A 15,256-nucleotide genomic window follows, 5' to 3' on the forward strand; every position below is an offset into this window, starting at 1 on the left:
ATCGAAGATGGACTGATGCAAAGTGGAAAAGTGTTCTGTGGTCTGACGAGTCCACATGTGAAATTGTTTTCGGAAACTGTGGACCAAAGAGGAAAGGAACCATCTGGATTGTTCTAAGCGCAAAGTTGAAAAGCCAGCATCTGTGATGGTATGGGGGTGTATTAGTGCCCAAGACATGGGTAACTTACACATCTGTGAAGGCACCATTAATGCTGAAAGGTACATACAGGTTTTGGAGCAACATATGTTGCCATCCAAGCAACGTTATCATGGACGCCCCTGCTTATTTCAGCAAGACAATGCCAAGCCACATGTTACAACAGCGTGGCTTCACAGTAAAAGAGTGTGGGTACTAGACTGGCCTGCCCTAATGCGTGAGCAAATTGTCCAACAGTTTTAAGAACAACATTTCTCAACCAGCTATTGCAAGGAATTTAGGGATTTCACCATCTACGGTCCGTAATATCATCAAAAAGTTCAAGAATCTGGAGAAATCACTGCACGTAAACGATAATATTACGGACCTTTGATCCCTCAGGCGGTACCGCATCAAAAAGCGACATCAGTGTGTATAGGATATCATCACATGGGCTCAGGAACACTTCATAAAACCACTGTCAGTAACTACAGTTAGTCGCTACATCTGTAAGTGCAAGTTAAAACTCTACAATGCAAAGCCAAAGCCATTTATCAACAACACCCAGAAATGCCGCCGGCTTCGCTGGGCCCCGAGCTCATCTAAGATGGACTGATGCAAAGTGGAAAATTGTTCTTTGGTCTGACGAGTCCACATGTCAAATTGTTTTCGGAAACTGTGGACCAAAGAGGAAAAGAACCATCCGGATAGTTCTAGGCGCAAAGTGTAAAAGGCAGCATCTGTGATGGTATGGGGGTGTATTAGTGCCCAAGGCATGGGTAACTTACACATCTGTGAAGGCACCATTAATGCTGAAAGGTACATACAGGTTTTGGAGCAACATATGATGCCATCCAAGCAACGTTATCATGGACGCCCCTGCTTATTTCAGCAAGACAATGCCAAGCCACGTGTTACAACAGCGTGGCTTCATAGTAAAAGAGTGTGGGTACTAGACTGGCCTGCCCTAATGCGTGAGCAAATTGTCCAACAGTCTAAGAACAACATTTCTCAACCAGCTATTGCAAGGAATTTAGGGATTTCACCATCTACGGTTCGTAATATCATCAAAGGGTTCAGAGAATCTGGAGAAATCACTGCACATCAGCGATGATATTACGGACCTTTGATCCCTCAGGCAGTACTGCATTAAAAAGTGACATCAGTGTGTAAAGGATATCACCACATGGGCTCAGGAACACTTCAGAAAACCACTGTCAGTAACTACAGTTGGTCGATACATCTGTAAGTGCAAGTTAAAACTCTACTATGCAAAGCCAAAGACATTTATCAACAACACCCAGAAACGCCGCCGGCTTTGCTGGGCCCGAGCTCATCGAAGATGGACTGATGCAAAGTGGAAAAGTGTTCTTTGGTCTAACAAGTCCACATTTCAAATTGTTTTCAGGAAACTGTGGACCAAAGAGGAAAAGAACCATCCGGAATTTAGGGATTTCACCATCTACAGTCCGTAATATCATCAAAAGGTTCAGAGAATCTGGAGAAATCCCTGCACGTAAGCAAGCTAAGCCTGTGACCTTGGATCCCTCAGGTGGTACTGCATCAAAAAGCGACAGTAGTGTGTAAAGGATATCACCACATGGGCTCAGGAACATCTGTAAGTGCAAGTTAAAACTCTACTATGCAAAGCCAAAGCCATTTATCAACAACACCCAGAAACGCCGCCGGCTTCGCTGGGCCCCGAGCTCATCTAAGATGGACTGATGCAAAGTGGAAAAGTGTTCTGTGGTTTGACAAGTCCACATTTCGTTTATTGACATATCAGGAGCAGCACACACACACACACACACACACACACACACACACACACACACACACACACACACACACACACACACACACACACACACACACTTTCTTGGACACATAAAAGCTCAAACACACACACCACACACGGGTTTGCGAGGGGATGGAGACGGATCAAATGAGACAAAGTTTGCACAGGACAGGAACACAGGCAGGTACTGCAGCGAGAAGGTATTAGCTCGGTTGTTAGCCCCCTCAGCAGGAAAGTTGGCCCGAGACAGAAGCTTTAGGTTTCATCCACGCCTCCTGACGAATGGATCTGAGCAGCTCGTGGGAGTGTGAAGACCTTCTTCAGCTGCACTCTCTTAGCCGAGGCGGGCTTTTTCCCTCCCCTTCTTCTCACAGGCAGCTAATGCTGTGGTTTTAAGCTGCTGTTTAAACTTGATGGCTAAATAAAGATCAAATATTTGACCTTTTTTTGTTTCCATTTTGCTTTAAGTAGATTTCACACAAATTTTGCGAAAGATAAGTTAAAACATTTTTTTGGGGGGGTTTCGGAGAATCTCTTTATGGACGTTCTGAACTCCTGTTGTATTGAGCACAACATGTCCTACTTTCTCCACACAGCAAACTAAACCAGCAGCACCTCTGCTGGCGGCGGCCAAGTACTGCACTCAATTTTGCAAAGGACAGGATAATAATTTGCAATAATAATAACAATAATATATGATAATAATAATTTGCAAAGGACAGGATAATAATTTGCAATAATAACTATAATATATAATAATAATAATTTGCAAAGGACAGGATAATAATTTGCAATAATAATAACTATAATACATAATAATGATTATTTCCAAAGAACAGGATAATAACTTGCAATAATAATAACTGTAATATATAATAATAATTATTTGCAAAGGATAGGATAATAATTTGCAATAATAATAACTATAATATATAATAATTTGCAATAATAACTATAACATATAATAATAATAATAAATTGCAAAGGACAGGATAATAATTTGCAATAATAATAATAACTATAATATATGATAATAATAATTTGAAAAGGACAGGATAATAATTTGCAATAATAATAACCATAATATATAATAATTATTATTTGCAAAGGACGGGATAATAATTTGCAATAATAATAACTATAATATATAATAATAATTATTTGCAAAGGACAAGATAATCATTTGCAATAATAATAACGATAATATATAATAATGATAATTTGCAAAGGACAAGATAATAATTTGCAATAATAATAACTATAATATGTAATAATAATAACTTGCAAAGAACAGGATAATAATTTGCAATAATAATAACTATAATATATAATAATTTGCAATAATAACTAAAACATATAATAATAATAAATTGCAAAGGACAACATAATAATTTGCAATAATAATAATAACTATAATATATGATAATAATAATTTGAAAAGGACAGGATAATAATTTGCAATAATAATAACTATAATATGTAATAATAATTATTTGCAAAGGACAGGATAATAATTTGCAAAAATAATAACTATAATATATAATAATTATTATTTGCAAAGGACAGGATAATAATTTGCAATAATAATAACTATAATATATAATAATAATAATTTGCAAAGGACAAGATAATAATTTGCAATAATAATAACTATCATATATAATAATGATAATTTGCAAAGGACAAGATAATAATTTGCAATAATAATAACTATAATATGTAATAATAACTTGCAAAGGACAGGATAATAATTTGCAATAATAATAACTATAATATATAATAATTTGCAATAATAACTATAACATATAATAACAATAAATTGCAAAGGACAGGATAATAGTTTGCAATAATAATAATAACTATAATATATGATAATAATAATTTGAAAAGGACAGGATAATAATTTGCAATAATAATAACTATAATCTATAATAATAATTATTTGCAAAGGACAGGATAATAATTTGCAATAATAATAACTATAATATATAATAAGAATTATTTGCAAAGGACAGGATAATAATTTGCAATAATAATAACTATAATATATAATAATAATAATTTTCAAAGGACAAGATAATTTGCAATAATAATAACTATAATATGTAATAATAATAACTTGCAAAGGACAGGATAATAATTTGCAATAATAATAACTATAACATATAATAATAATAATAATTTGCAAAAATAACTATAATATATAATAATAATGAATTGCAAAGGACAGGATAATAATTTGCAATAATAATAATAACTATAATATATGATAATAATAAAATGAAAAGGACAGGATAATAATTTGCAATAATAATAACTATAACATATAATAATAATAATTTGCAAAGGACAGGATAATAATTTGCAATAATTATAACTATAATATATAATAATGATAATTTGCAAAGGACAGGATAATTATTTGCAATAATAATAACTATAACATATAATAATACAAATTTGCAAAGGACAGGATAATAATTTGCAATAATAATAACTATAATATATAATAATAATAATTTGCAAAGGACAGGATAATAATATGCAATAATAATAACTATAATATATAATAATAATAATTAGCAAAGGACAGGATATTAATTTGCAATAATAATAACTATTATATATAATAATAATAATTTGCAAAGGACAGGATAATAATTGCACACTAATTCCGGGCACGAACCACTGTGGGTGTGCATTTGTCTTTTTCTTTGGCTTTTGGATCAACACTAAACTGATTTTGGTTCAACACCAAACTGATTGTTGAATTCTAATAGTGGAACCTCTTAAAACCGGGGTTACACTGAGGGCCACTTGTAACTGTATATAATTTATGAATAAAAATGTATAGGAATTCACCTCATGATTTTATAAAATTAATTATATTTGTATTACATACACGGATGAGACTATTTGGTGAACATCCTTTTGTCCTACTCATTTCGGCGGTTCTTGAACACATCATAGTGTGGACCGTGACGCAACAGTTTGTTTACATGTAAAATCTTCCACTCCTTCTGTGTCTCGTTTTGTCCACCAAACGTTTTATACTGTGCATGAATGCACAAAGGTGCGCTTTGTTGATGTTATTGACTTGTTGGAGTGCTAATCAGGCATATTTGGTCAGTGCATGACTGCAAGCTAATCAATGCTAACATGCTATTTAGGCTCGCTGTATGTACGTATTGCATCATCATGCCTTGTTTGTAGCTACATTTGAATTCATTTAATATGCTTTACGTTTATCCTCTTTGTATATAATGTATATTTGCACGTGTCATGACACATTATCTGTATGTAATATTGGCTGTTACTGCAAATGGAAAACGGTACTATAGTTTTTTTGTTTTGTTTTTACTGTAAAATATATTGTCATTTCTACAGTGTACAATTCCATGAATAACTTGCTTTGATATCACTCATACAGATATTTATTTTGTTTTATTTTAAAAAGTTAGAAATTATTAATAGTGTTATATTTATTGCATTGTTAGATAATAAAGTTTAAAATATACTCAATAGCATGCAATATATGTACCGTATATATGTCTGTCACAATGAAAATATTACATTTAGTAAATGACAAAATGCTTCATTGACTCATATTTCAGGGCTTTCGCGGGCCACATCTGGCCCCCGGGCCTTGAGTTTGATACCTGTGTCTTAAAAGGTGGTACACATTTGGAATTTAACCACTTTAGGTTTGTCAGCAAATCGCATGTGGGCTCAACGTGTGTTAACGTGTGTGCGTTTTTTAAGCCTTTTCTTTGGCTTTTATAGTGAATACAGGAAGACATATGAAGGAAGTGGACTGGCATTTAAAGGAGCAGTACAATGTAAAAAAACAAGTTGCCTCTATATTGAAGCAATTACCATATTTATCTCAATTAATGACACCGAAAGACTTCCTAAGTTTGCGAAAGAATAGATATGATCCAAATAGTATCGACGTACATTTTGAGTGTTAATGAGCAAGGCAGGTGGAGTCGTGAGGTAGAGGAGGAACCACAGATCCCTTCCCCTTCAACAACAATGCGAACCGAGCGGACTTTGTGAAAGCCAACAACGATTACTTTGGGACAAATTATGACTTTATATTTTTGAGACCGAATACAATCATTGGTACTTTAACTTTTTAAGAGCTACCCTTTTAATGAATTATTGTGGCCACTCGATGTTGCCCTTAAAAGAACAATTACCACTCCACTTCAACTGAAAGACAACGTAAGTCAATTGCAGACGGTTAATATTGACGTTAAAAGTTAAGTTAAAGTACCAATGATTGTCGCACACACACGAGGTGTGGCGAAATTATTCTCTGCATTTGACCCATCACCCTTGATCACCCCCCTGGGAGGTGAGGGGAGCAATGAGCAGCAGCGGTGGCCACGTCCGGGAATCATTTTTTGGTGATTTAACCCCCAATTACAACCCTTGATGCTGAGTGCCAAGCAGGGAGGTAATGGGATATTTTATAGTCTTCGGTATGGAGGACTATGGGTTGTTTATGAAGGACTATGGGTTGTTTATGGAGGACTATGGGTTGTTTATGAAGGACTATGGGTTGTTTATGAAGGACTATGGGTTGTTTATGGAGGACTATGGGTTGTTTATGAAGGACTATGGGTTGTTTATGAATGATTATGGGTTGTTTATGGACGACTATGGGTTGTTTATGAAGGACTATGGGTTGTTTATGGAGGACTATGGGTTGTTTATGAAGGACTATGGGTTGTTTATGGAGGACTATGGGTTGTTTATGAAGGACTATGGGTTGTTTATGAAGGACTATGGGTTGTTTATGGAGGACTATGGGTTGTTTATGAAGGACTATGGGTTGTTTATGAATGATTATGGGTTGTTTATGGACGACTATGGGTTGTTTATAAAGGACTATGGGTTGTTTATGGAGGACTATGGGTTGTTTATGAAGGACTATGGGTTGTTTATGAAGAACTATTGGTTGTTTATGGAGGACAATGGGTTGTTTATGGAGGACGATGGGTTGTTTATGAAGGACTATGGGTTGTTTATGAATGATTATGGGTTGTTTATGGAGGACTATGGGTTGTTTATGGAGGACTATGGGTTGTTTATGAATGACTATGGGTTGTTTATGAAGGACTATGGGTTGTTTATGAATGATTATGGGTTGTTTATGGAGGACTATGGGTTGTTTATGGAGAACTATGGGTTGTTTATGAAGGACTATGGGTTGTTTATGAAGAACTATTGGTTGTTTATGGAGGACAATGGGTTGTTTATGGAGGACGATGGGTTGTTTATGAAGGACTATAGGTTGTTTATGAATGATTATGGGTTGTTTATGGAGGACTATGGGTTGTTTATGGAGAACTATGGGTTGTTTATGAAGGACTATGGGTTGTTTATGAACGATTATGGGTTGTTTATGGAGGACTATGGGTTGTTTAGGGAGGACTATGGGTTATTTATGAAGGACTATGGGTTGTTTATGAAGGACTATGGGTTGTTTATGGAGAACTATGGGTTGTTTATGAAGGACTATGGGTTGTTTATGAAGAACTATTGGTTGTTTATGGAGGACAATGGGTTGTTTATGGAGGACGATGGGTTGTTTATGAAGGACTATGGGTTGTTTATGAATGATTATGGGTTGTTTATGGAGGACTATGGGTTGTTTATGGAGGACTATGGGTTGTTTATGGAGGACTATGGGTTGTTTATGGAGGACTATGGGTTGTTTATGAAGGACTATGGGTTGTTTATGAATAATGATGGGTTGTTTATGGAGGACTATGGGTATTTAACCCCCAATTCCAACCCTTTATGCTGAGTGCCAAGCAGGGAGGTAATGGCTCCCATTTTTATAGTCTTTGGTATGACTCGGCCGGGGTTTGAACTCACGACCTACCCATCTCAGGGCGGACACTCTAACCACTAGGCCACTCGACGCAGTAAGTAGAACGATGCGGACACGTTTGTTACTGGATACTTTCGAACACACTTCTGCCTTGGAGACTATGTATGTGTGTACTATTATGCAACTTTGTCGCGCTTGTGCGCGCTTAGCTGTTGTGTAGCTGCTAGCACTCTATAGCCCAGCGTGTTTACCGTTGTGTAAATGACGTCACTAGAATACAAGACGATACCAATTTTGTGTGCTAATACAGCTGTGAAGGTGGTAATGGAGGAACAATGGAGTGCAGTACTTGGTCGCAACCAGAAGTGGCGCCATTGATTCAGTTTTACCATGGACAACATGATGTAAGAAGTCGAGTTATGTAGATTTATTCTGCTCTCTACAACATCGGCACAGAAACCCGAGGTCAATTCACTCAACGCGATATTAATTCATTAAAATAATACCTAAATATTACAGTTAATTGATTGTGAGTTGAGGGTCAATCAAGGACATATAGTCAATTATCCATCCATACTTAGTAGGGGTGTAACGGTTTCGCAGATACCACAGTATTTCGCTTTCAGAGTCTTCACAATAAAACTTGGTGTGTAGTTTTTTTCTGGCGCTGAAACTAAACTACATCTCCCAGATTCGGGACCGACAGGGTGGGGGTGTGGAACAGCTTTGGCAGGAAGTCAAGTGTGTTCGTAATAAATGAGAAAACGGTTGTTTTTTTTGGCGACACTTCCTGAAAAATGTGATAAAATCCATCCATAACTGTTTGAGTTATGGATGGACAAACGAAAACTATTGAAAACATAACCTCTTTGGCGGAGGTAAGAAAGTCTATACATTATAGATGTACTACATTATATATATACTTGCAGTGTGTATATTGTACATATTACATATTGTTATGAAGGTGTCTGTTACTATATTATATATATACTTGCAGTGTGTATATTGTACATATTACATATTGTTGTGAAGGTGTCTGTTACTACATTATATATATACTTGCACTGTGTATATAAAACATATTACATATTGTTATGAAGGTGTCTGTTACTACATTATATATATATATATATATATATATATATATATATATATATATATATATATATATATATATATACTTGCAGTGTGTATATTGTACATATTGTTATGAAAGTGTCTGTTACTACTTTATATATATACTTGCAGTGTGTATATTGTACAAATTACATATTGTTATGAAGGTGTCTGTCACTACATTATATATATACTTGCAGTGTGTATATTGTACATATTACATATTGTTATGAAGGTGTCTGTTACTACATTATATATATACTTGCACTGTGTATTTTGTACATATTACATATTGTTGTGAAGGTGTCTGTTACTACATTATATATATACTTGCACTGTGTATATAAAACATATTACATATTGTTATGAAGGTGTCTGTTACTACATTATATATATATATATATATATATATATATATATATATATATACTTGCAGTGTGTATATTGTACATATTGTTATGAAAGTGTCTGTTACTACATTATATATATATATATATATATATATATATACTTGCAGTGTGTATATAAAACATATTACATATTGTTATGAAAGTGTCTGTTACTACATTATATATATATACATGCAGTGTGTATATAAACACATTACATATTGTTATGAAGGTGTCTGTTACTACATTATATATATATATACTTGCAGTGTGTATATTGTACATATTGTTATGAAAGTGTCTGTTACTACATGATATATATATACTTGCAGTGTGTATAAAAAACATATTACATATTGTTATGAAGATGTCTGTTACTACATTATATATATACTTGCCGTGTGTGTATATTGTACATATTACATATTGTTACGAAGGTGTCTGTTACTACATTATATACATACTTGCAGTGTGTATATTGTACATACTACATATTGTTATGAAGGTGTCTGTTACTACATTACATATATACTTTCCGTGTGTATATTGTACATATTACATATTGTTATGAAAGTGTCTGTTACTAAATTATATATATACGTGTGTATATTGTACAGTGTGTATATTGTACATATAACATATTGTTATGAAGGTGTCTGTTACTACATTATATATATATATATATATATATATATATATATATATATATATATATATATATATATATACTTGCAGTGTGTATATTGTACATATTGTTATGAAAGTGTCTGTTACTACATTATATATATACTTGCAGTGTGTATATAAAACATATTACATATTGTTATGAAAGTGTCTGTTACTACATGATATATATACTTGCAGTGTGTATAAAAAACATTTTACATATTGTTTTGAAGATGTCTGTTACTACATTATATATATACTTGCAGTGTGTATATTGTACATATTACATATTGTTATGAAGGTGTCTGTTACTACATTATATATATACTTGCAGTGTGTTTATTGTACTTATTACATATTGTTATGAAGGTGTCTGCTACTACATTATATATATATATATATATATATACTTGCAGTGTGCATATTGTACATATTACATATTGTTATGAAGGTGTCTGTTACTACATTATATATATATATATATATATATATATATATATATATATATATATATATATATATATATATATATATATACATACATACATATATACTTGCAGTGTGTATATTGTACATATTACATATTATTATGAAGGTGTCTGTTACTACATTGTATAAATACTTGCAGTGTGTATATTGTACATAACACATATTGTTATGAAGGTGTCTGTTACTACATTATATATATGTTTGTGGTATGTATATTGCACATATTACATATTGTTATGAAGGTGTCTGTTACCGCATTATATATAAATTTGTGGTATGTACATTGCACATATTACATATTGTTATGAAGGTGTCTGTTACTACATTATATGTATACTTGTAGTGTGTATATTGTGTCATATTGTTATGAAAGTGTCTGTTACTACACTATATATACGTATACTTGCAGTGTGTATATTGTATATATTACATATTGTTATGAAGGTGTCTGTCACTACATTATATATATACTTGCAGTGTGTATATTGTACATATTACATATTGTTATGAAGGTGTCTGTTACCGCATTATATATATTTTTGTGGTATTTACATTGCACATATTACATATTGTTATGAAGGTGTCTGTTACTACATTATATGTATACTTGTAGTGTGTATATTGTGTCATATTGTTATGAAAGTGTCTGTTACTACACTATATATACGTATACTTGCAGTGTGTATATTGTATATATTACATATTTTTATGAAGGTGTCTGTCACTACATTATATATATACTTGCAGTGTGTATATTGTACATATTACATATTGTTATGAAGGTGTCTGTTACTACATTATATATATATATATATTTGTGGTATGTATAATGCACATATTACATATTGTTATGAAGGTGTCTGTTACTACATTATATATATACTTGCAGTGTGTATATCGTACATATTACATATTGTTATGAAGGTGTCTGTTACTACATTATATATATATACTTGCAGTGTGTATATTGTATATATTACATATTGTTATGAAGGTGTCTGTCACTACATTATATATATACTTGCAGTGTGTATATTGTACATATTACATATTGTTATGAAGGTGTCTGTTACTACATTATATATATATATATTTGTGGTATGTATAATGCACATATTACATATTGTTATGAAGGTGTCTGTTACTACATTATATATATACTTGCAGTGTGTATATCATACATATTACATATTGTTATGAAGGTGTCTGTTACTACATTATATATATATATATTTGTGGTATGTATAATGCACATATTACATATTGTTATGAAGGTGTCTGTTACTACATTATATATATACTTGCAGTGTGTATATCGTACATATTACATATTGTTATGAAGGTGTCTGTTACTACATTATATATATATACTTGCAGTGTGTATATTGTATATATTACATATTGTTATGAAGGTGTCTGTCACTACATTATATATATACTTGCAGTGTGTATATTGTACATATTACATATTGTTATGAAGGTGTCTGTTACTACATTATATATATATATATTTGTGGTATGTATAATGCACATATTACATATTGTTATGAAGGTGTCTGTTACTACATTATATATATACTTGCAGTGTGTATATCGTACATATTACATATTGTTATGAAGGTGTCTGTTACTACATTATATATATATATATATTTGTGGTATGTATAATGCACATATTACATATTGTTATGAAGGTGTCTGTTACTACATTATATATATACTTGCAGTGTGTATATCGTACATATTACATATTGTTATGAAGGTGTCTGTTACTACATTATATATATATACTTGCAGTGTGTATATTGTATATATTACATATTGTTATGAAGGTGTCTGTCACTACATTATATATATACTTGCAGTGTGTATATTGTACATATTACATATTGTTATGAAGGTGTCTGTTACTACATTATATATATATATATTTGTGGTATGTATAATGCACATATTACATATTGTTATGAAGGTGTCTGTCACTACATTATATATATACTTGCAGTGTGTATATTGTACATATTACATATTGTTATGAAGGTGTCTGTTACTACATTATATATATATATATTTGTGGTATGTATAATGCACATATTACATATTGTTATGAAGGTGTCTGTTACTACATTATATGTATACTTGCAGTGTGTATCTTGTGTCATATTGTTATGAAAGTGTCTGTTACTACACTACATATACGTATATTTGCAGTGTGTATATTGTACATATTACATATTGTTATGAAGGTGTCTGTTACTACATTATATATATACTTGCAGTGTGTATATCGTACATATTACATATTGTTATGAAGGTGTCTGTTACTACATTATATATATACTTGCAGTGTGTATATCGTACATATTACATATTGTTATGAAGGTGTCTGTTACTACATTATATATATATACTTGCAGTGTGTTTATTGCCTTATAGTCCGAAAAATACGGTAAACGCGGATGAAAGAGGATAAGAGCGAAGGGAAGGGGTGGGGGTGGGGGGGGTTGTGTTCACATGCAAACATACTGAAGATGAGAAATCAAGATGAATGCGCTCTAATTGTCTTCCGTCTGCTCATTTCTACCTCGTTATGGCTTCTGTGCAGATGTCCCGGTCCCAGAGAGGGGGTTGTGGGGAGGGTAGGGGAGGGGGGGGGGGTGAGCTAAAGCAAGGCGTGATGGACTAGGTTAGTACCTGCCAGCGAGGGGGGGTGGTGGAGCTTGGCACAAGGGTGCAGGGGAAGGACAGAAGCCTCTGAAGAGAGCCTGGGGCACCTTGCCCTCCCCAGGCTTGTGGATGACACTGTAAATTGGCTCAGCCCGGCTGTGGGGGCACAGGAATCACAGTGAGGGGTGGGGGACAAGGGGGGGCGGGAGAGGAGAGAGAGCACGCACACACCGACACAGAGATGCGACGTACAAGTACAAGTGACCACACGCACTCATGCAGCCACACTCCATAGAACCAACACCCCCCTCCCCCACCCCCACCCCCATATGAACACCACATCTGATCCAGAGCTTGGATAGGAGGTCAGAGGTCGAAAGAAGTCGCCGCACGCGGTCCAGCGTCTTGAAAAAAAATGGCTTGAGAATGTAGAAAATGGCTGCAGGTGTGTGTATTGTTGGCTGTTATAGGAGGGACTTACACCTTCTTCTCCACGCAATCTACAAACCCCACAAAGCAGTGAAGTTGTCACGTTGTGTAAATGGTCAATAAAAACAGAATAGAATGATTTGCAAATCCTTTTCAACTTATATTCAATTGAATAGACTGCAAAGACAAGATATTTAACGTTCACACTGGAAAACGTTACTATTTTTTGCAATTATTAGCGCATTTGGGATTTGATGCCTGCAGCATGTTGCAAAAAAAGCTGGCACCAGTGGGAAAAAAGACTGAGAAAGTTGAGGAATGCTCATCAGACACTTATTTGGAACGTCCCACGGGTGAACAGGCTCATTGGGAACAGGTGGGTGCCATGACTGGGTATGAAAGCAGCTTCCATGAAATGCTCAGTCGTTCACAAACAAGGACGGGGCGAGGGTCACCACTTTGTCGACAAAGGCGTGAGCAAATTGTTTAAGAGCAACATTTCTCAACCAGCTGTTGCAAGGAATTTAGGGATTTCACCATCTACGGTCCGTAATATCAACAAAAGGTTCAGAGAACCTGGAGAAATCACTGCACGTAACACTGAATGCCCGTGACCTTCATCAAAAAGCGACATCAGTGTGTAAAGGATATCACCACATGGGCTCAGGGACACTTCAGAAAACCACTGTCAGTCACTACAGTTGGTCGCTACATCTGTAAGTGCAAGTAAAAACTCTACTATGCAAAGCCAAAGTCATTTATCAACAACACCCAGAAACGCCGCCGGCTTCGCTCATCTAAGATGGACTGATGCAAAGTGGAAAAGTGTTCCGTGGTCTGACGAGTCCACATTTCTAATTGTTTTTGGAAACTGTGGACGTCGTGTCCTCCGGACCAAAGAGTAAAAGAACCATCCGGATTGTTCTAGGCGCAAAGTGTAAAAGCCAGCATCTGTGATGGTATGGGGGTGTATTAGTGCCCAAGGCATGGGTAACTTACACATCTGTGAAGGCACCATTAATGCTGAAAGGTACATACAGGTTTTGGAGCAACATAAGTTGCCATCCACGCCACGTTATAATGGACGCCCCTGCTTATTTCAACAAGACAATGCCAAGCCACGTGTTACAACAGCGTGGCTTCGTAGTAAAAGAGTGCGGGTACTAGACTCTCTCATTGAAAATCATGTACATCAAGCAAGAAGGGGAAATAATTCCACTTCAAAAATGTGTCTCCTTAGTTCCCAAACCTTTACTGAGTGTTGTTAAAAGGAAAGGCCATGTAACACAGTGGTAAAAATGCCCCTGTGACAACTTTTTTGCAATGTGTTGCTGCCATTAAATTAATGATTATTTGCAAAAACAAAATAAGTTTCTCAGTGTGAACATTAAGTATCTTGTCTTTGCAGTCTATTCAATTGAATATAAGTTGAAAAGGATTTGCAAATCATTGTATTCTCTTTTTATTGACCATTTACACAACGTGACAACTTCACTGCTTTTGGGTTTTGTAAGTGAGTGTCGGTGATGCGGGGGAGGGGAGGGGAAGGGGAAGGGGGACGAGGGGGGGCGGGTGGCGGCCTACCTGGTGAAGTCTTCCTCCCCCAGCATGTGGCGGGGCACCGGCGAGTACCTGGACGGGGTGACCTGGGGGGGCGGGTACGCCGGCTTGGGCTCCATGGCGCCCATGTAGTTGTGGCTGACGTGGTTGTCCACCATGGT

At 34.8% G+C, this 15,256-nt stretch overlaps 1 protein-coding gene across 15 annotated transcripts in view; it reads right to left on the minus strand.

Annotated features, from left to right (window-relative positions):
• Positions 1 to 15,256, minus strand: part of dlg3 (discs, large homolog 3 (Drosophila)) — a 399,427-nt gene that overhangs the window by 137,568 nt on the left and 246,603 nt on the right. For all 15 annotated transcript variants that reach the window (XM_061930678.1, XM_072912496.1, XM_072912493.1 and 12 more), the window contains one exon: positions 15,120 to 15,256. This exon is cut by the window's right edge. In XM_061930678.1, coding sequence (XP_061786662.1) covers positions 15,120 to 15,256 — 137 coding nt within the window. The remainder of the gene's footprint in view (positions 1 to 15,119) is intronic.

The sequence above is a fragment of the Nerophis lumbriciformis genome, linkage group LG36 (assembly GCF_033978685.3).
Source record: "Nerophis lumbriciformis linkage group LG36, RoL_Nlum_v2.1, whole genome shotgun sequence".
Taxonomy (NCBI): Eukaryota; Metazoa; Chordata; class Actinopteri; order Syngnathiformes; family Syngnathidae; genus Nerophis; species Nerophis lumbriciformis.